The following is a 23,535-nucleotide window of genomic DNA, read 5'->3' on the forward strand; positions in this document are numbered from 1 at the left end:
ACAGGGTGTAGAGGAATAACAATGTTTATTGCTCAGAGGTCCTAGACAAACCTCCATCCTCAGCACTATTTTTTAGCCTATGATTTATTTCTTTGGCTTTTATTCAGTAAAGAAAAAATAGTATTTACAGTGATCATCTGTAAGAAGAGTTAAAAGAAGAAATCATGGATATAAAATGAAAGCCACTCATGTAAACCTCTTTAATTCTTTGAGAATCCTCCAACCGAGATTCTGCTGCCAAAATTTTAATTTTAACATTTTGAAACAGTGCCAAGCTTACAGAAAGGTCGCAAGTAGAATTCGAAAACATTTTTTTTCTTTTGTGAGTCATTTGAAAGTAGGTTGCCAGCATGATGTTGTATCACGTAAAAATATTAATGTGTACTTAATACAAACAAGGATACTCTGCTACATAACCACAATCAAAATCAGGATTTTAATAATGATAGTTTACTATGATCCAGTCCTCAGAACTCATTCAAGTTTCAACAGCTATCCTGATGACGTCCTTCATCGGAACAAGAATTCAGGTCAGAGTGAAACGTCTTCAGTTGTCATGTCTCTTTCATCTTCAGTCCAGAACAGTTCTTTAGTCTTTCCCTGACCTTAACAATTTTGAATATTACAGACAATTATGCTTGAAATTTCTCTGATTTGGGCTTTCCTGATATTTATTCAAGAACAAATTCAGGTGATGCATCTTTTAAAAAATTTTTTTATTGGGATATAGGTAATTTACACTGTTGTGTCAGTTTCATGTGTACAGCAAAGTGAATCAGTTATACATATACCTATATCCACTCTTTTTTGGATTCTTTTCCCATATAGGTCATTACAGAGTACTGAGTAGGGTTCCCTGTGCTATTCAATAGGTCCTTATTAGTTATCTATTTTGTATATAGTAGTGTGTACATGTCAATCCCAATCTCCCAATTTATCCCCCGTACCCCGCTTTCCCCCCGGTAACCATATGATATTGCTTATATGTGGAATCTAAAAAATGGTACAAATGAACTTATTTATGAAACAGAAATAGAGTTGCAGATGTAGAAAGCAGGTGACACATCTTTGACAGGACTACTGCAGAAGTGATGCTGCTGCCTTGTATCAGGTGTGCAAGACTTCAATTTGTCCTGTTACGGATCATATTCATTTTTATTACTTAGCCTGCCTGATTTCTCCATTGTAAAGTTACTCTTATTTCCCTTTGTAATAAATAAGTACTCTGTAAAAGGGCATACTTTGAGATGTTGTAAATATTTGATTCCATATTAAACCATAAACTTATTTACCTATTTATCAAGATGGAGTCATGGTTTCCAATATTATTCAATGAGTCATAATCTCTTCCTATCAATATTTATTCTAATGCTCAATTTCCCCCAATGGAGCCAGTGGGTGTTCCTTCAATCTGGATTCTGTGAGTTTTTGACAGGTCCCAATCATTCTTTGAGCACTTCTTTGCTTTCTGACGAATAAAATGGTCTAGGATCATTTTATACTTTTCTTTTCCCAGCCCTGGAACCAAATTCTCCAAGGAGCCTGGATTTCTTTTAGTAAATAATGGGATTTAAAGGCCAAAATCTGGGCACCAGTGTTCTCCTTGTTCTTGGGGTGTCATTGGTCCTATGTCTTCTCACCAACCTACCTAGGGAATCTCTCTCTCTCTCTCCATATATATATATATGCTTTCAATTTCAACCTAATACTACAGAATACATTCTGGTTTTCATTTTCATATTTGTTGAGAACTTCATCATTTGTTGAGAAACCTGGCTTCCACTACATTTACTACATTAATTATTCAATTAATCTCCATGTGTGTAACCAATCTACATTGTCAGGGCTCTTCCTCTGCCTGGATGCCCCCTTGACACTTCACGTTCTCATGTCCTACTTTGATTCGTTGTGGTTCTGTGACCACCACCACCCCCACCTACTTGTCTCTGCCCTACCTAATGGTTTTAGGATCAAATAGTTTAGGAAGTAAAAAGAAAAGAGGGGGGAAAGAAAAGGAAGAGGAACGATTACCAAAATTTTTTATGAAGTTTTTAAATATTAGAACAAAAGTATTTGTGTCTAAATTTTTTTTTTCAGAAGGAATGAAATATGCGTACATGTATACATACACACACATACATACACACATACTAAACTTTTATCTTGGTGTTTTTTTTTAAATTAATTTATTTTATTTATTTATTTTTGGCTGTATTGGGTCTTCGTTGCGGTGCGCGGGTTTCTCATTGCAGTCGCTTCTCTTGTTGCGGAGCACAGGCTCTAGAGCGCAGGCTCAGTAGTTGTGGTGCACAGGATTAGTTGCTCCGCGGCATGTGGGATCTTCCCGGACCAGGGCTCAAACCCGTGCCCCCTGCATTGGCAGGCGGATTCTGAACCACTGCGCCACCAGGGAAGCCCTATCTTGGTGTTTTTATTACTTATCAAAAAAGTTACCTGAAAATGATCAGATTGCACCAGATGAAGTAAAGTAGGATCCCAGTCATGGGCATGAACAACAGGCAAATGCTTATGTCAAAAAGGCAAAGAACTAAGCCCAAATCACTGAGGCATGTGGATGGTTTGCAGGAAGACTAAGAGGACATTTCACTTATCAGTGATTCACTGAGACAGAGATAGAATGAAAAAATAAATTTATAGATTTAACTTGTCATCAAAATGTATTTTTATAAAATCAGAACTCTAGCAAATTTATAAATGAACAAATTGGTAACACTGAACTAGTTAAGGAGCCTCTGTTATTGGCGTTAAGAAACTGAAGGCATGTGAACAAAGAAAAAGCAAGGACCCTAGATCATTCCAGTTTTATAATCAATAGTCTTTATAGTGTTCATCTAGTTAGTTTCTAGGAAGCACTGTCAATTGTGATATAGAGGCCATGAGGTCAAGAGCATAGGACTCCAGCTCAGACTTTACTAACCTTGGACAAGTCTCTTAACCTCTCTTGGTCTTGTTATTTCACAGGGGTATTTTGAAGGACAAATTAAATATAAACAGTATTTCTATGTCTGGAACAAATAAGTGAAAATTCATGTTACCCCTCCCACTCTGCTCTGGGCACATTGGTCTCTTTCCTGTTCCTGGAACATGCTTGGCGCTCCACCTAAGAGCATTTGCATTTGCTATTCCCTCTGCCGGGGAATGCTCTTCCCTTAAATATCCACAGGTCCTGCCCCCTCAGCTCTTTCACATCTTTAATCTGATTAACTTTCTCATTGTGATCTTCCCCAGGGTCCCATTTAAAATTATACACCCCCAATATTTTCCATCTCCTTCTTCCCCTTCTTTAATTTTCTCCTTAGGACTTATCGGTAACATTCTAGAAACTTATTTGTATTGTTTATTGTTGGTCACCTCCACTAGAATATAAGGTCCTTGAAGGCAGGCAATTTTGTCAGTTTTGTCCAGTGCTGTATCCCCAGACCCTACAACATGCCTGGTGGCCTGTAGTGGGCATTCATTTGCTGTATGCATTAATCAACCAATGAAAGAATGAACTTTCAAGTGTTCCCTTCCTGTTACATTTTTTTCTTTCTTCACAAGTAGAAATGTAAATGAAATGTGAGAGGAAAAAAGAGACATGAACAATGAGATTAAAGAAAGGTAGACTCAAAAAAAGAAGGACGAGAAAGCCCTTATATATGGAACACTAACTCTGAACCTTAGCAGTTCAATGGTAACAAACCACAGTCATGCAATACAGATTGTCCCTAAGACAAGCCTTGCAGATACAGCCCTTGTCACTCTTCTGGATTCTTCTCTGAGGTCAACTGCTCTCTGTTGGACAAACAGGGTAATATCAGCAAAGTAAACTAGAAGTGGTTAAATTTTTTTTTCTACACTTTGAATAAATGTATGCCATTTGCTCAACAAATTATACATACTTTCTAAGAAAAATCACCATGATTTAAAATGATGTTTCAAATTTGAGTTTAGGTTTAACTTTTGTGTTTGAAAGCCATGAATCTGAGCATCTGTCATAGCAACGGTGCAATATTTCATTAAAGATAACAAACAAAAACTCAGTTACCTCTTGCTCATTTGTATATAGACGTATTTATTTCATATATGTATCTACGCATATATAAATAAAAAATAGTGTTGTCTCATGGCACAAATAAATCCAGTCAGTGACTTACATTCACGCACAATACAAAGAATTCCATATTGAGACTGAACCTTTAAATATTCTAAAAAAGAAACCACATTTTTAAAAAGGGAACACATAAGATAGTTGGTGAGGAATGTCTAAAAATACAGCATATGTCCCTACATTTGCATCAGGAAATTCATACTGATAGAAAATGTAGCTAAGTATATTTTTACGCAATTGACATCATCTGTCAATCTAACAAACTTTTAAGGGTATTATTCTATGCAGCTAAATAACTGCAACTTTGAGTATTAACCAGTCTCTTGAGACCAGTGTTAATATCTGTCCTGTGCTTTTAAATCCAGTTGTCACGGAATTTCAGACTGCCTCTGCATCAGAAATTGCTAAGCTTTCCAGTACACAAACTATGCTGTGGGTTTGCTTAGAAACTCCTTGTTGAAGAATCTTCTTGCCTCAACACTACTGAGGGAAACAGAGCAACGAGATGGATTCTGTCTTCTATATTCAATGCTTTCAACTATGGCATTCTTTATTACCTGTGAATAGAGGCAAAAGATGTATAATTAGTGCTGTTCTGAACTCACTGAAACATTTGTTTGGTCAAAAATATATATATATAATTTACCTTTTTATTATCGTATTCTTTTTGAAATAGAGAAATCTCTGAGTCATGCATGTATATATTTATTTATTTTATTCAATTAATTTATCTATTTGGTCGCATCGGGTCTTAGTTGCGGCTCGTGGGCTCCTTAGTTGCAGCTCACTGGCTTCTTAGTTGTGGCACGTGAACTCTTAATTGCGGCATGCATGTGGGATCTAGTTCCTGGACCAGGGATGGAAAACAGGACCCCTGCATTGGGAGCAAGGAGTCTTAGCCACCGTGCCACTAGGGAAGTCCCTCATGTATATATTTAAATTCAACATCTCCATTACACTTAAAAATTTTTTTTTAAATTGATGTATAGCTGACTTACAATGTTGTGTTAGTTTCAGGTGTACAGCAAAATGATTCAGTTATATATATATATATATTCTTTTTTTTCAGTTATCTACCTATCTATTCTTTTTCAGTTTCTTTTCCATTATAGGTTATTAGAAGGTATTTAATATAGTTCCCTGTGCTATGCAGTATGTCCCTGTTGTATCTATTTTATATACAGTATTGTGTTATCTGCTAATCCCAAACTCCTAACTTATCCCCCTCCTTTCCCCTTTGGTAACCGTAAGTTTGTTTTCTATGTCTATTTCTGAGTCTATTTCTGCCTTGTAAATAAGTTTGTACGTTTTTGTACGTTTTTGTACATTTGTACGTTTTTGTACATTTGTACGTTTTTAGATTCCACATATAAGTGATATCATATGATGTTTGTCTTTCTCTGTGCACATTACACTCTTGTTCAGTTTGTATCCAGATACTATTCCTTCCCCCAGCAGAGAAAGAACTGTTGTGGGAGTGTCCCAGATTTTTTTTTTAATTTATTTTTATTAATTTACTTTTGGCTGCGTTGGGTCTTCATTGCTGTGCGCGGGCTTTCTCTAGTTGCGGCAAAGGAAGGCTACTCTTCCTTGCAGTGCATGGGTTTCTCATTACGGTGGCTTCTCTTGTTGCGAAGTACAGGCTCTAGGTGCACGGGCTTCAGTACTTGTGGCGTGTGAGCTCAGTAGTTGTGGCTCGCGGGCTCTAGAGCACAGGCTCAGTAGTTGTGGTACACAGGCTTAGTTGCTCTGCGGCATGTGGAGCATGGGTCCTTTCCCGGACCAGCGCTCGAACCCGTGTCCCCTGTGTTGGCAGGCGGATTCTTAACCACTGTGCCACCAGGGAAGCCCCTGTTTCAGATTTTTTGCTGATAAAATAGGGAATAAAATATGTGTAACATGGTAAATTTATCTTCATTCTGTCCTTCATGGGGAAGGTAGTAAGAGGGAAGAAATAAGTAACTACTAAATCTAGAATTTATGTCCTTTATAGTTAGTAGATAAGCAGAAATGAGAGACCACAAGGAAGTACGAGACTTTCCCTAATCCTAATGAGAAAATAAATTGCTGGAGAATTGCCCTGCTTCCTCAGTGAAACAAATGCAGTTATAAAACATGGATGTCCTCTATCTAGGAAACACCATGCTTTGTGATTTTATCGATGATGGCTATTCTTTATTCAGAATAATCTTTGCATATACCCAAATTAATGGTGACTACAACCTCTAAGAACCGCTATTATAATTATCATGTACTTTTTTTGGTATGATGTTAACCTAGTTAGGAACTTTTGGAATGAAGAGAAAATCTGGAATTTGGTTGAAGCAGTTACTGCAGAGCAATGGGAATGGGCTTTTGGAAGAGAGGCCTGGATAGTAACCTTGGCTCTGATGCTGTTTTTTTTGTGTGTGTGTGTGTGGTACGCGGGCCTCTCCCTGTTGTGGCCTCTCCCGTTGCAGAGCACAGGCTCCGGACGCGCAGGCTCAGCGGCCATAGCTCACGGGCCCAGCCGCTCTGCGGCATGTGGGATCTTCCCGGACCGGGGAACGAACCCGTGTCCCCTGCATCGGCAGGCGGACTCTCAACCACTGCGCCACCAGGGAAGCCCCTCTGCTGCTGTTTTTGAACCCTGACAAAATCAGGAAGACTCCATTCTCAGGATAGGACTATACAATTTCATCGTTGTTTTTTTTTTTTTAATTAATTTTTATTGGAGTATAGTTGCTTTACAATGCTGTGTTAGTTTCTGCTGTACAGCAAAGTGAATCAGTTACACGTATACATATATCCACTAATGAGACAGAAGTTTCAGGGCCAGAGGCAAGTCACATGAATATGCCACGATTCACTTTTTTCCCTTCCCCAGGGGTTGTGAGGCCATGTTAAGGTATTAGACACATGCTTTTCAGCCCTCTACCATGGGCAGGAATACTTGGCAAATCTGAGAAGTTTAGAACACCATTGGCCCTTCTCACTCAGAGCTGGTGTGGCCCTCTTGGCCTTGGAGATGTGTGCACAGTAGGGTTTTCCCATTTCACATCCAATCTAACTGGGCAAGCTGGGTTCAGTACCTGGAGGAGAGAAATGTTTGACTTAGGTGACACTAACATGCAGTTAATATTCTGTGACTTTATGTAAGGCCCAATGGGCAGGGCCCTCTGTTCTCTAATGCTAACTTCAAACAAACTGTCATATTCTAGAAAGAGGGACTTATCACAGGAATGTGATACCTTTGCTTGCTTTATGATTTTTAATTTTATATATATTTTCCCCAGAAGACAATTATATATATAACTATATATATATAAAATTGTCTTCTGTGGAAAATATAAAATACACATATTTATTTTAAATAAATATGTAAGTGCTTATATATCTATATTATAAATATATAATTATATTATATATAACATGTAAATATAAAATTATATATATAATTATATATATATAAAATGGTCTTCTGGGAAAAATGGGCTCAAATGTTACTGAGTCTTTTAAGCAAAGCAGATATTAGCTGACCCCATCTTTCCCATGAGTAAGGGAAACATAATTCTATGGAGACAGAAGAGGGGGCTTCAAGCCTATGAAGGACACCTTGATAGAGGGCCTCCAGGCACAGTCACTTCTTTGCTGTGTGAGATCAAGGGGAATTAACTTATATCCTTGAGCCTGTTTCCTCTTTAAAATGGAAATAATAATACTAATCTTGGCTTTTGTGGGAACTGGAGATCATTTATATAAAGCACTTTGCACAATGCCTGGCACATAGGAAACAATCCACAACTAGCATCTATTTATTGTTGGTATTTTTAAGCTGACCATATGTGAGGACATTTAAATTAGATGTGAGCTTTAAATTAGATGTGAGGCTGTAAAGCTTACTAGAAACAAATGCACCATGTATAGCCAACAGCGGGCTTATTATATGGTAAAAGTCAGCAAATCAATTCTGCTATCAAATGTGTCCTACTACATCTTCTTTTTAATAATCTCCCTGTCTTTCTAGAGATCATGTCAGCAAGTTTTCAGTTGGTTTCTCCTACTGAAAGGAGCACCAAAGCAACATGAGACACACCAACCCTCATTGCAGAGAAGTACCCAAGTAAAACTAAAAATCAGTTCTTTACTTTCCAAACACCCAAAAAGCTTTAAAATATATTTAAAAAAAAAAACAACTGCAGGGGACATTGTGCTAATCATGACTGCTGTCAACTTCTTTACAATGAATTCATGAGCACAAAAAGATCAACAATAGCAATATTATGAACTAGTGGGTTTATCATAGTTGGCCCTTGGAAGGTGTTTTTAGTAAACAGGCCATTCTTTCAAAGGAAAATGGATATTCACATTTATAGCTGAAAAACCCAAAGATGCAATTAGAATGTGCATGTCAAACCACTAGGTGGCGCATTAACACTGTGAAACCATTAACCAGGTTTTTCAGATTACCCGCTTGTTGTGATGTGTAACAGTGGTCCCCAACTTTCTTGGCACCAGGGACCGGTTTCATGGAAGATGATTTTTCCTCAGACCTGGCAGGAGGGTGGGGCGGGGGATGGTTTCGGGATGATTCAAGTGCATTACATTTATTATAAGTGCGCTTTATTTCTATTACTATTACACTGTACTATATAATGAAATAATTATGCAACTCACCATATTGCAAAATCAGGGGGAGCCCTGAGCTTGTTTTCCCGCAACTAGATGGTCCCATCTGGGAGTGATGGGAGACAGTGACAGCCGAAGTGTGTTGCTTATGTCCAGTCTACTCCGTAAGATGCAGCTTGATTGTCACTTGCTACTCACTGATAGGGTTTTGATATGAGTCTGCAAGCAGTTGATTTATTATGGTCTCTGTGCAGTCAAACCTCTCTGCTAACGATCATCTGTATTTGCAGCCGCTCCCCAGCCCTAGCAACACCGCCTCAGCTCCTCCTCAGATCATCAAGCATGAGATTCTCATAAGGAGCGCGCCACCTAGATCCCTCGCATGCGCAGTTCACAGTAGGGTTCGCGCTCCTATGAGAATCAAATGCCGCTGCTGATCTGACAGGAGGCGGAGCTCAGGCGGTGATGTGAGTGATGGGGAGCGGCTGTAAATACAGATGAAGCTTCGCTCACTTGCCCGCTGCTCACCTCCTGCTGTGCGGCCCGGTTCCTAACAGGCACTGGTCCTGGCCCGGGGGTTGGGGACCCCTGATGTATAATCCTGTGATGTAAACCGAAGTGGCTGAGCTCAGCGTTACATCAGGTGCTAAATGCAAACCTTTCGGCGTGACACATGGTACAATCAGATGTGTTTGAAAAGGCGATATGTTATATTTGAGTCTTCCTATTTTTTAAAATGATACTAGGAGTCATCATCAATAGTGTTTACACCTAATTTCCTCTTTCATTCCCCCCCCAAAGTCATTGAGAGACCAAATCCTTCCCGTCAGTTTTATCCTTGCAGGGGTCCTTATATCTCAACCCTCTTCATCCCCATCACCTATCCCCAAATAAGACTGGTGTCATCTTTCACCTGTGCCATTTAATAGTCTCCCAATTTGCCAGATCCTTTAAATATTTGGCAGTAAAGGCATAAGGAAAAAAAAGAAAACATGAAAAATGTAATCATTCCCCCAAAGGAACAAATTTAGAGACGTGAGATTGGAAGCGCTCCAAAAGTAAGTACTGGATTCACACAACAGAAATTTTAAAATGAGCCTTAAAAGAAAGTTACAGTATGTTTTGAGAGAGAAATAAAAATTATAAATATAGCAGAATGCAAGAAGATATTCTGCAGTAAATTACTGTGGATTTACTGGCTAATGCCTGCTTCCCAATAGTGTCATGAAAGTAGGGGCCTTAAGTAGTCTTGTCATGTTTTATCCCAGCACTTAGAACACGGAAGGGGAAGAATAAAAATTTGTGAAATTAATGACTGCCCAGAAGGTGCTCACTGGAGGTCAATTAAATAGGATAAAGCTCAACTCATGGAGACAATGAGATTTGAGTTGAGTTGAAGGACAAGCAGGATTTGATAAGTGGAGAGGAAAGACTGGGCATTCTCAGTAAAAGGATAATCTCATAAAGAGGCTGAAGATGGAAGGTCATGGCATGTACAGGAAACATCTGGGAAGTGGTTCGGCTGGAAAGGAAGCTGTGTTTGGGGTATACTAGGACATAAGCCTTCTTGAAAGATAGATGGTTCAAAAGGGAGGAAAGAGTGAGAAAAAAACCTTTGGCCCCATCTCAGCTCCTCAACATAACAGTGTGACTTCTAGCAATCAGCCTACGTAATCCATGATTCTGTTTCCTCACATAGAAATAAAAAATACCTACCTCATGGGCCAGTTGTGAATGCTGAATATTTGAAAAGGAAATATCTGGCTTATATTAAGCACTCAAAAGTTTTCCTTGTTCTTTTTGTTTTGTGCATTGCTGTATCCTTAGTTCCTAAGGATACAACACAGTAGATACTCAATAAATATGTATTGAATTAATAAGTAAATAAGATATAAAAAGATTATAGGTAGCATTAAAGGTAAATGGATTTGGGCCTGATATAGAAGGCCATTATAACCAACAAGGACATACTGTATAGCACAGGGAACTATACTCAATATTTTGTAATAACCTAAAAGGGAAAAAAAACCTGAAAGGGAACATATATAGAGAGAGATATAGATGTAGATATAGATATCCATATATGTATAACTGAATCACTGTGCTATACACCTGAAACTAATGCAGTATTATAAATCAGCTATACTTCAATTAAAAAGAAAAAGAAATGCCTAGAGATATCACATAAAAAAATAAGGCTATGATACATAATAAGCTTCTAAATTATTTTGTAAAAGATAAAAACTTTAACTTGTACCTAGACACTCTTAACATGATGATGAAATATCAGTAAATGAAGAAGTAAATACCAGTACTTCTGGATATACACTTTTCCTCATTTTAATTAACCCTTAATATTTAACACTTTACAGGATCACTGGAGAAAGAATTTTAAAAGCTCATGATTATGCAGCATTGGCATATGCTGTCCCTGTCTTTAGAATATGCCAACTGGATGAATAAACTGAATGAGTGAGACTGCATAACAGTACATTTTCCTGTGATAACTGGTCCTGGAAAAGAGACCTCAGAAAGTGTATTTCCTCTAGATCGAGGTGGTAGTTTATGGGTACAGCATGTAGTCACACTACCTGGCCAGGCATACACGGCCTGGAGATTCTCCACAGTCAGGCATCTGCCTCCCACCAACAGGCCCTGTATCCTGACACTCACTACTCGTTCCTCCTATTACATTAAACTCTTCAACCGTTTCTGCCAGTAAGTCGATGACATTTTTTAAATGACTTATGAAAATTTTGTTGCATATTTATTTTAGGTGTCGGGCATTGTGATCGGTACCTCTGGAGGATACAAGGTAAATAAGGCAAGTCATTGTTTTTAAAGGGTTTAAGTTTATAATTAAAAGCAGAAGATAAATTTGGACACGGATAGTAATTATTATCACTAACATATTACCTGTTTCAACTGAGTGTCTCGTACGTGCCAAGCTCTTAAATTATATTCTTTTACTTAATCCTCATCCCAATCCTATAAAAATCTGTATCATTGTTTCCTTTTACAAATGAGGAAAGTAAAATTTGGAAAGGTTAATCAACATGCCCAACGTCACCTAGCGAAGAGGCACAAGCAAAAATCTGAGTACCCAATTTGGTTTAACTCGAAAGCCTCTGCATTTTCCACATACCACATGTCTACCAGTGTAAGTCACTATATATTAGGTTTCTTAAAATAAAAAAAAAAGACACAGAAAAACCCCCATGAAATGCTGCCATTGTAAAAAGCACTTAGGCAACGTTCAGTGAAAAGGAATTTGGGAGGACTGAGTAAGTGCAGAAACCCGACACTAATGAGAAACCCAGCCTGCTGTCATGAAGTGAGCAGAAACAGAAGTTCTCTAAAGATGAACTGGAATTTAGCTTCAGCAAAGCAGGGCTGCTAGAATCTCTGGGGAAAATGAAGCAACAGAAGCACAGCAGCAGAGCTGTCGGAGACAGGTTGACATTTTCAAAGTAAAGATTTAAGTCAGAATGTGAATTGAAGATGAAAATTTGCCTTAAGCCACGGTGGTGGTGGCCACAAAGTTGAAAACTGCCTCCATAGGATTGGCAGTCAGATGTCTTTGCATTAGAAGTGTTTATATACACAGTGTCCACAATTGGTGAAAAATTCCAACTGTCTGTGGCAAGTAAACATGTGTTGTGTTGCTGCAACGTGAATACGTCACCTACTCTCGTCGAATCGTGTGAAAATGAGCGATTTGGCTCACGATTGAGCCTAGTGACCCAGCATCCTACCTCAGAGTTTGGCTGTTCTTTCTTTATCATCACTTACCAAGAAGCTTTGATTCTGATAAAATGTGTTTTCCTGGTTAAAAGCAGGGAATGGGAGTCATCAAAGGAGAGATACATGTCAGTGAAAACTGAAGTCTTACCCGGGTATGAGGCACACACACACACACACACACACACACACACACACACACACACACACACACACACATATACAACCAAGAATCACTTGAACAGAAGTCTCAATGGTCATATAATTTAAGAGGAAGCCTACATTCATTCATTCAAAAAATATATGCATTTACTGCCTGGGCTGCCATTACCTATATTGACTTGTCTATATTCTTAATTCTGGGCATTTGCAAAGGTCTTGAGGTGTATCCATCGTGGTAAGGGATACAGACACACATAGTTATGGTTCCCATTTATTAAGCAGCTTCTGTTTGCAGGGCACTGTTCATATGTCACCTGATTCAAGATTCACTACTCCCACTATGATAGGTGCTGTGACACCTGTTTCAGAGGTGAGGAAACTGAGGCTCAAGAAGTTTAAATAGCTTATTCAAAGTCACACAAATAGCCCATCTAAGAGCTAAACATGATATAAAGTCTATGACCTTACTTCTACTTACTGTGTCAGAAAACTTCTTAGGAGCAATTAAAACCTGCTTAATTAAACGGCTTTTGAAAAATCTGTATCTGATGAGCTCAGGACAGTTATTTTGGAATTCAGTCTGGTTTTGTTCAGGCTTTAACTGTTTCATCTATGTGTCAAACAAATTACTTTGAAGAATGTAAAATATATAAATAGAACTATATCATTCTTTACAGACAATAGCTTACAAGGTTTTACATAAACCAAAACTGAAAACAATGAGAGAAATGTAGTTGTGTAAGTTACATATATATATAGACACACACGTACATATACATGTATGTCTATATACAGATATACTTTTGTGTATGTGTCCTTTTATTTTCCCAAGTCCAATAGGGTATTTATATATTCCTATAAGCTATTTTTTTTCCATTTTAGGACAACTGATCAAGTTTAATACATTTCATCCCAAGGAGTACAAAATACAATTTTGAGTTTATTGGCTTCATACTGGAAATACAGGATTACTCCTGTATTAACCCTTAGTTCTTTTCTATTTTAACAGCATGAGGTTTCATAAAACACAACTCCATTTTGAGAATGTCTGTTTGCTCCCTATGAATCATAGATTAAAATGCTGATTTTCTCTTAATATTCTTTAAATTTTCACCATCACCACAGAAACAATGTAGCATATGGATTTCTGATTTTCACTGAATAATATAAAAGAAAAAGAAAAAGGAATAAATCTATTTAGACAATGATATATTCTATAAATGTTGTTAAGCGTGTTTTACTTGAATTATCACATATTCACAAATGAAGGCTGACAAGAAACACTTTAGAGTTGCAGAAACTGAAGGTTATTGGGAAAAATTTCATATGCTTACAAAAATTAAAGACATTGATTAATAAACGTATTATGGTGTAACTGTTATAACTGCACACAATTGATCATTACTAGTTTCAGACCAAACTAAACAAACAAGCAAACTAGATGTGCCAGTATTCTATTAGATCACAAAATGTAATTAAATCTCATATGCACGGAAGACTCATTCGCACGGTACATTCTTTTACTCCATTCATACAGTCTCCAAAAAGACTGACAAATCAGGCATGACACCTTTCCCTCTCCATTTGATTTCTTTCTTTCTTTTTCTTTTATTCTTTTTTTCTAATGTGCAAAATCCGATTAGGCCAATGAACTTGGGCTTTTACGACTGATAACCATTTGTCAGACACTATGACGTGGAACCGCAAGCCAACATGATTCCAATTACACAATAGTGGTCCTAAATGGTGAGTTAGCAGCTAAAGAATTTTACACAGAGACAGAATTTTAGCAGCAGATAAACTAGTGATTGGAATAATACTGAAGAGAATGACTTGTTTCTTATATTTCTGGAGCAAAGCATACTTGATATCTCCAGGGCTAAAAATGGAGACACTGCTACTTTGGGAGACATTTCTAAGATCCACAAAAATAAAGACATTTAAAGGCATGAGTGTATCCATGAAAAGTCATGCTATTTTTGCAGATTAACTACACTTCTGGTTACACTCACTTTCTCACTCTTATATTTCCATTTTATCACTTTTCTTCCTAATTAAAATTTATTTTTTCATATGAGAAATACACTAGATACTTCGGGAAAGAAGCTGAGGATAACTATCCTTCAATCAAATAATATTATGAAATGTGGGCTCTGCCAATTTGGAGGCATTTGTTTTCTTATTTGTGAATTTTATGGGGTTCTTCTGGAGCTTAATAGAATAATTCATGGAAAATAAAATGGTACAGTTGGGGTGTCGTTCATAAACCTTACTTTTAATTAATTAAAATGAGGTATTGCTATGTTCATGTTATATGGAAGTATTTGACATTGTCAATGATTGTAGGAGATACTTACATCGATGTTGTTCAGGGTATTGAAGTACATCAGATCATGCAGCCTTTTGAATGCTTGATTTGGGTATTGAAAGTTGAAGGTTGAAAATGGTGATTCAGGGTCATCAAAAATATCAAAATCAGCTAGTTCTTTCTCTTCCTTAGTTTCTCTTGGAACACCTAATATAAGAGTCTCAAATGGTGTTATTTTGAAAACCACAAATTACCTCTAAAATCCAGAGCATAAAACATACAAATAGCCATAAACATAACATTGGTAGCCCCTTCAGGGGTCATATAATCCTTAGTATACACTATTAGGCCTCTGTCTATATTTCCTGGACTTGACCATTTTCGTGTGTTCTGACTGGGCAACTTCCAGTTGCCAATAGCAGCATCTCTGTGCCTAAGAGCTTTCTACTCCTTCCTGTTACTGTTCAAGGATGCTTTGCTCACTAGCATCAGGCTGGAAATTCCAGTAGACAATACTCTGTCCCAGGAAGCAGTCAACCAAAGACTCTATGGTGTTGGTATATAAACTCCCCAGTTCCCTTGCCGCTTGCTGTGTAAGTGGGAAGGATGATTCCAGACCATAGGTTCTATTTCATTTCCTAGAGTTTCCCAGCAGGATCAGGTTCTCCTCGTGGTAGCAGCTTACTAACACATCTTTTGTTGTCCGCCTTTCTTCCCTTTATCAGTTCCCTGCTCTCTTACTAAAGTTTCCTAGTTCACCCAAATAAACCATTTTCACTTGAACCCTTTGCTTGGAATCTGCTTCTGGTAGAATCCAAATCCAAACATTAATTAATTGTCTTCATGTCACAGGAATCCCCTCCACATCCTATTTTTGAGAATTAATAGTGATAGAAAATTCAAAATTTTCTAGGTTTTAAGTATTCCACTGTTCAATAACTAAAAATGCCAACAAATTCTTCCTTCTTTTGTGTTGAAGTATGACATGATAATCTCCACCTCTCTTGATTTTTTTCTCTGACTCCCTCCACTATCTAGAAGAAGATCACTGTCTTCTCCATGACTATTTTTTGTCTGTCCTTTCACAGCTACATTTTCTGGTCCTAAAATAATACGATTTTGAGGCATTTAGCATCTTGCCTGTCAATCTCTAGATCTCCTTTTGTTAATCGGTATCTTCCAGGATACAGAAGAGTCTATAGACTCCTCTGGATGTGGCAAAACAAAATGCCTTAAATTTGATTCTCTTTTTTTTTATGGAATATAACATGGCAAGCTGAAATTACTAGCCATATCGTACTGCTAGATAACATTAATTTTTATGGCCAGTTAACATTCCCAGAATTTTTTGCATGATTTGTTCTGAAACAAAGCCTCCCTTACAAGGGTAGTATTTAAAGTATTTAACAATGCCTATGACAAGGGTACCATTCAATCAGAACAAATACAATCTGAGGTTGTGGAGTAAAGCCCCAGAGATCTTTACTGAGCTTGTTGTTCACCCTTCAGTTTCTGAATAATGAGGAGCCAGGGGATCTTGGGCTAAGAAAGAGGGGGAGTACTCGAGGTCTCAGGATAGTAGCCATTTATCAAGGTAAGGGAAGTGTTCAATGTTGTAATAGCTGGTATGGCAGTGTCAGCATGAACCAGCTTAATGTTAGTCTTTATCAGATTGCTACTTTACAGAATATAACTCCCAATGTACCTGGAGCCTTGTACTTTCTGAAGTTGATGTTGGCCAGAACAAAATGGATGATAGTTGGGCAATCTTTCTCAACATCAGGATTCTTGGGTTTAAAGACATAGCATTCCTTCAGTCCTTCTCGATCAAACACATAAGGATCGATCTTTGGAAAGGGGAGCTTATTCATTTTAGCCCACTTTTCTGCAAGTAGAAGTTCCTATGGAAGAGAGGGAAAGATCATTTGTTCAGTTGGTCTGCACATTATTCAATATTAGTTAGGTGTCTACTGTGTGCTAGCAGTATGCTCCTTGCTAGGATGAAAAATGACCCTGTTCTTAAGAAGCTTATCAATCTCAAAATATATAAAATGACTCCATAAACAAACTCACTATTATTTTGTCAACTTTTTGTATAGGGCTAGTTCCATAGGAGGCATTGAAAAATTATTAATGAACTGAACTGAATGATACTACGTCGATGCAATTGCTAGAGAAATAAGCATATATTATGAGTTCTGGGCATTTATAAGCCAAGTGAATGCTTTTTAACCCTTCAGAGTCAAAAAGAATTTGTTGAAGCAGAATGAGGAGCACTCTGTTACTGATTTTTTACCTGCATCTTCTCCACAAAACTGATTAAAAATTAATACATTTTCTGAATGCAAAAACATTGAGTTGCCCTGAATTAGCTTTTTTCTTCTTTTCTTTTTTTTGCTTTTGTTTATGAAAAGAAGCTGAGCTTCTGGCATCATTTGTTATTCTATGTGCAGTGGCCAAGAATTGGCCATACAGAGGAACCAAGAGTTAGTTAATGGGCGTAGCAGATTGTCATTGCTTCCACATATGAACTTCCTTCCGGATAAAAGGCTTATACATCCTTACTGGAATGAGAAGACACCTGGCACACAGCCACAGAGCTCATTTGCATCCACTGACAGGTAACGTGCCCAAGAAATACAAGGTTGCTGTCGACTACTGAGGTTTCAGGTTTGTTTCTGCCTCAAGGCTGACTAGCACAATGGGTAAGCACAAAAAATAATTACATTTAAACTAAAGAACATAAATCAATACAGAGAGATGCAGCGAATAGAGCTTATTTCTACTGAAATGCAGCTGAAGGGCAAAAAGGACAAATAAGAAGCAGACTGTGGTAGTGGGAAAAGCACCAACTCCGGGGCCAGATTGCCTGAGTTAAAGTGCAAGCTCTGGGACTTTGGGCATGTTCCTTAATGTCTCCACACCCAATATCCTCAAATATAAAGTAAAGATGGCAATGATAGTACATATTTCATAAGACTGCTGTTAGAATTAAATAAATTAATGAGTGCAGTATTTAGAACCATGCCTGTCATTTCATGCTATGCAACTATTTGACAAATAAATGCCAGTAAAGAGAAGAAAAGAGATGGAAGGGGAAAAGTGAAGAAAGAAAAGAGGAAAAAGGAAGAGAGATAGCAATGGTATTGGGGAAATCCCTAAAGGAGGGAAGTTTTAGAGAAATGATCACTATCATCTTAAGTTTTTTAACTACCCTTGTAATCACATTGATTCATTCAATGATAATCATTAGTTGCCAATCTAAGTTCCATGCTAGGAGGTGGGGACATAACACTGAGTGAAACTCTTGTTCTTATGGGATGTACATAGCCTGGTAGTAATCAAATAACACTTCAGGTTTAAAACTGTGGCAAATGCTATGAAAAAAGTATTTATTTGCCATGAGATTTTGCAGTATACCTGGACTATTTCCTCAGAGTGCTTATTAATTCATTCAACGTTATAATTGAGCACCTATATTCTAGGCGTAAGAGAGAGGCTGTCCTTGGATACTTAGGGATTATAAATCAGTGGGAAATATAAAAAATAGATATGATAGTGCAGTATGGAAGAGGCAGGGAACATGATGGATGGCTTCATGCCTGGGCTGTGCAGCCTGAAAGGCCCAGCACATCTTGACTTGCAAGCTCGGTGATCTGAGACAAACCGCTTATCACTACAGCTAAACAGGGAAGAAATTATTTTGTGGGAGGAATTATGCAGTGATGCTCTCCTAATGGCACCATAGGGATCATAAGTAACAACAAACGCACATGGACCAGGTTGTGTACTATCCTTGAAATAGCAGGCTCCCAATCCCATTTTATCTACATTTCAGCTGTTTCTTATTTCTCAGCAACTCATATATACATAAATGAGTTGTAAAATAAAGTTAGCACTATTATCTTCCTGAACATTGCTGTGAGGATTAAATGAGATCATGTATTTTTAAAAACTCAGTAATTTATATTTAAGAAAACAAGTACTTTAAAATAGCACCTTATGCTTTGTGACCACCTAGAGGGGTGGGATAGGGAGGGTGGGAGGGAGACGCAAGAGGGCTGATTCACTTTGTTATAAAGCAGAAACTAATACACCATTGTAAAGCAATTATACTCCAATAAAGATGTTAAAAATAAATAAAAAAATAAAATAGCACCTTAAATTCAGAGAAAAATATGTTTTTCATTGAACTTTCATTGTTCCTGATGCTTCTAGAATGTCGTGAATTTTAAGTTGATCGACTCTCTCAATGCCATTTACTGAGAAATAAAAATCTGGGAGAACAAAGGATTTGATTTATATTAAAGCATTTGTTTCATGAACTGTTAAGCTAAATGTGATTATATTTTACAGAAAATCCCATACATATATATGAATAATTGCTTGTTAGAAACTTGAGAAAACTTTTATCTCTAAATCATTTTTCTTCCTGTTCAGTTGAATTATTCATCCTGTTACTTCTTGTCTAGCACTGTTCCCAGTTATTCATTAAGGATTATTCAACATCAAAATAAAACTAAAAGTTCACGCTGTGGAATTGCGTGAGAACAAGGAAAAGAAGGAGCTTTCTAGTGTTTCCAAACATGACTCAAGGGTATGACCAGTGATGTGTGGATGGTGGAGAAAGAGGAAAAGGGGAATTGTGTGAGGTAAAAGACCGAGCTATTTTTAGATAAATATTTTACGCTGGAATCAGGAAGTGATGGAAACTTTCCCTTTCCTTATATGATCCTGACATGGAAAAGATTAAAAACTGATGACTATAAAGGCAGTGATTACAGGATGGAAAAGCCATCTCCTCTCTGATGTCTTGTTTCTCTGTCTGTAATGGCTAAGAAACAATGACACAACTATAAGTAGAACAGACGAGTTTGAAAAGAGTATTTTAGAAGAATGCAGTGAGCAAAAAAATTGCTGCTCCACAAATTACAGCAATATGCCAGAACTGTGTTCTAACCATCCATTTTGGTTATTGTTTGACACCTCAGACAGTTCAGGTTTCCACAGGCTAATTCATGGTAAATTCACGTAGTACTAACTAAAATGATTTTCTGTGGAGATAAAAACTTGATAGTGTCCTTCCAAGTGATACTTTGTAAGATATTTGTGCTCATTTTTAAGTACTAAAACATCTTGAAAGATAGGAAAAACAATCTAAATAACATAGAAATATATTCAAACGATAGTGTTAATGGCATATATATGCCATTTTATTTATTTATATATGTAAATAAATATATACTTAAATTAAATTTATATATGTATAATAAATTAGCTTTTCTCTAGAGGAAATGAGGGTTTTTTTTCCTGTATAAACCTAGACTATGTGTTTTCTAAGATATTTATCATTATTCAAAATCTATTTTTAGATTGGGGAGAGGTATGGAGTATAATTGTGTAAATAAATTTACAGAATTTTAAAAAATTATTGAAGCAACAATTGTATAAGATACAATGAATATAAACAACAATTTAGAATTCATTATTTTGCGGTTATGGTCATTCCCACTTCCAAAAAATGTATTATATTAGGTTCCAAGAGCTTTATAATGCAATAGACATGAAATAATTTTCTATATCTAACAGTGTATAGAATTTACAGAGCACTTTGTACTTCTCCTTAGTTCTTTTTCACTAAGAGGTTACTATACATTCACCAAAATATGTAAGGAGAAATTAACGTTGGGTATATCTCCTTATCACAAGGCATCTGATCCTCCACGACCAATACAGGTGTAATGGGTTGAATGGTGGCCCTCCAAAAGACAAGTCCATGCCCTCAACCCCCAAGACCTGTGAATGCAACCTCATTTGGAGAAGGGGTTTTTGCAAATGTAATTAAGGGTATGGAGATGAGATCATTGTGGATTAGCTGGGTGAGCCATAAATCCAAAGACACATGTTCTTACAAGAACACACACGCAGAGGAGAAGGCCATAGGAAGACAGGAGCTGAGATTGGAGTTATACAGCCACAAGCCAAGGAAAGCCTGGAGTTACTAGAAACTGGAAAAGGCAAGGAAGAATTCTCCTGTAGAGCTTTTGGAGGGAGTGTGGCCCTGAGGACACCTTGATCTCGATTTCTGGCCTCCAGAACTGTGAGAGAATACACTTCTGTTGTTTCAAGCCACCATGTTTGTGGTAATTTGTTACTGCAGCCCCAGGAAACTAACACAAGAGGTAAATCTGTAAATGCTTCATTTAATAACATGCAGTTCCTTTCATCAAACATGGTGGACTGACGCCCACAGAGCTAACACTTGGATTGGTTTGGCCATGCTGGTTTCATCCAACCTAAAAACCGTAAGTACATCATATACAGAGGTTCTAAACCAAGGATCATGCCATAAGGTCAATAAATAAATCAAGTTAGTGTGGAAAAATACAGATTCTTTTTCTGTGTTATTTGTGGGTAAATGAAATTTTGACCTTGAATGAAAATATAGGGAGATAAAGTTAATTTAGATATATTGCTTCTATAATTTGTAAAGACTGGCTCATTTAAAATTTTCCTTGCTTCTCTCTTCTTTTTCTCCTTCCTTCATTGCCTCCTTTCCTTCCTTCTTTCCTTTTATTTTTATTTATTTATTATTTTATTTTATTTTTTTGGCTGTGCCACACAGCTTGTGGGATCTTAGTTCCCCGACCAGGGATCGAACCTGGGCCCTCGGCAGTTGAGAGTGCGGCATCCTAACCACTGGACTGCCAGGGAATTCCCCTTTCTTTCTCTTTTAAGAGAATGAACCCATTGTTCTGGCTTCTGGTCACTGAGCATTTTAAAAGGCCTGAAAAACAGTGAGATTTATGTCCAATATACAGCAACATAATACAAAATAACAATTTACGGCATAGCAACCCAAATCTATTATTCTCCATAAAATTTTGTAAGGTAAAGGAAAAAACTCTCCAGTAGTAAATTAAATTTCCCTATATTCCTTGTTTTCTCCTCAAGACATCCCAAATTATTTCCCCCTTAAATTTAGTCTGTTTATTTTGCAGACTTGAATATGAAGACCCTGGCTTATTTTTATGATCAAAATTAAAGATAAATCCTATTAAAATTTTCCCTGGATGGATCCTACTGGTAAAATGAATTTGGATAGCATATATCTAAGTTACTAAATGGTTAACAAAAAGAAACGTGACAAAATGAATCACAGAGCTGTTTTTCTTAAATCATTTAATAACACTATTTAGAGTCATGAGGTTCTTTATATTTGGACTATTATTAGGGTGTGTGCCCACTAATCTAAGAAAAAAACAAAAAAAACTCCAGTATCACTGACATTGACGTCATGACCTTTCAAGGCCAGTTATAAAATACAATATGAACTTTGTTGCCTTTATCAAAAGCCATGATATCCATCATTCTCTATCTCCCTGACAAAATCTGAGATTTAACTATACTTATGAAATGCTTATGAAATAAAGTTAACGGTTCTAATTTTTTGCTCTACTCTTTAATTTCAAATGGTATCGATATTTTAGTCTCAAAAATAGAAAATTATTCACTATTTAATCACCTTAATAAAATCATATTGCTTATATCCAGGTATTGCATTGGAGCTTCTCCCCTTCTATCAAAAACTTTGATGTAGATTCAATTTTTAAACCTTACAATATTATACCTAAAATAACTATTCTACTTTAGCATTAATAGTATATTTTTATTAATTTAAAAATTATAGATGAGTAATCTTTTAGATCCATATTGAAATGAATATTATTATAATGACACTCTATATAACAACACTCATAAGTTTAAAAAATCATTTTCAGTATTCCAAATGAGCCTGAAAAGTTCATTTTGTTCACTTTGAATTTCCTGAAGTTCATTTTTGGAGGAAAAAATGTATTACATATAATATATTGCAGTTTCCTTTATATTAAGTCTCTGATTCATTCCAGAATTATAGGCTTCATGCTATACTAAACCAGTAGTTAAAGGATAGTTAAAGGTTAGTTAAGGGATATATTAACCAATAACCAATTTAACCAATAGTTAAAGGATAAAGTACATATTCATATATGAGGAAGAGGGGTAGGATGTAAGGAACTGACAAAATAATTCTAAAGCACATCTATTAGCATGCACAGCTGTAACATTTTTTTCATGCCAGCAAAGCTGTGTAAAACAAGGGCTTGCATGTACAATCTAATATAGTAATGTAAAATGGTGCAGCTTTTTTGGAAAGTGATCTGGAAGTACTTATTAAAAATCTTAACTAATGAATATCTAAGAAGCCAACTAAAGAAATAATAAAAAGTGTGATTAAAGACTCATGCACAAGGATGATCATTAGAGGAAAAAAGGTGACAAGATAGCAATAACCTAAACGGTGAAAAGAGAGCATCGTTAAATAAATTCATGCATAACCACATATAAAGATATCACGCTGCGCTTAAAATTATGTTTTTTAAAATATTTAATGGCATAGTAAAATGCTCACAATGTAACTTTAAGTAGAAAGAAGCAAAAATATATGACCCTGGTGTTGATAAACACACACACATGCACGCACGCACACAGTGAAGAGAGAAAAAAAGTAAAAACCAAAGTATCAGTAGCCATTGTCTATGAATAGCAGGAGCACTTGATGTAT

The 23,535-nt window shown here is 36.7% G+C and overlaps 1 protein-coding gene across 5 annotated transcripts in view; it reads right to left on the minus strand.

Moving 5' to 3' along the window:
* Nucleotides 1–4,124: 4,124 nt before the first annotated feature.
* Nucleotides 4,125–23,535, minus strand: part of PLA2G4A (phospholipase A2 group IVA) — a 189,157-nt gene continuing 169,746 nt past the window's right edge. For all 5 annotated transcript variants that reach the window (XM_079928237.1, XM_079928236.1, XM_079928238.1 and 2 more), the window contains 3 exons: nucleotides 16,636–16,831; nucleotides 14,980–15,137; nucleotides 4,125–4,668 (listed from right to left, as the gene is read on the minus strand). In XM_079928237.1, the coding sequence (XP_079784363.1) occupies nucleotides 4,537–4,668; nucleotides 14,980–15,137; nucleotides 16,636–16,831 (486 nt within the window). In that variant the 3' untranslated portion in view covers nucleotides 4,125–4,536. The remainder of the gene's footprint in view (nucleotides 4,669–14,979; nucleotides 15,138–16,635; nucleotides 16,832–23,535) is intronic.

Source organism: Stenella coeruleoalba (genome assembly GCF_951394435.1).
Source record: "Stenella coeruleoalba genome assembly, chromosome: 1".
NCBI lineage: Eukaryota > Metazoa > Chordata > Mammalia > Artiodactyla > Delphinidae > Stenella > Stenella coeruleoalba.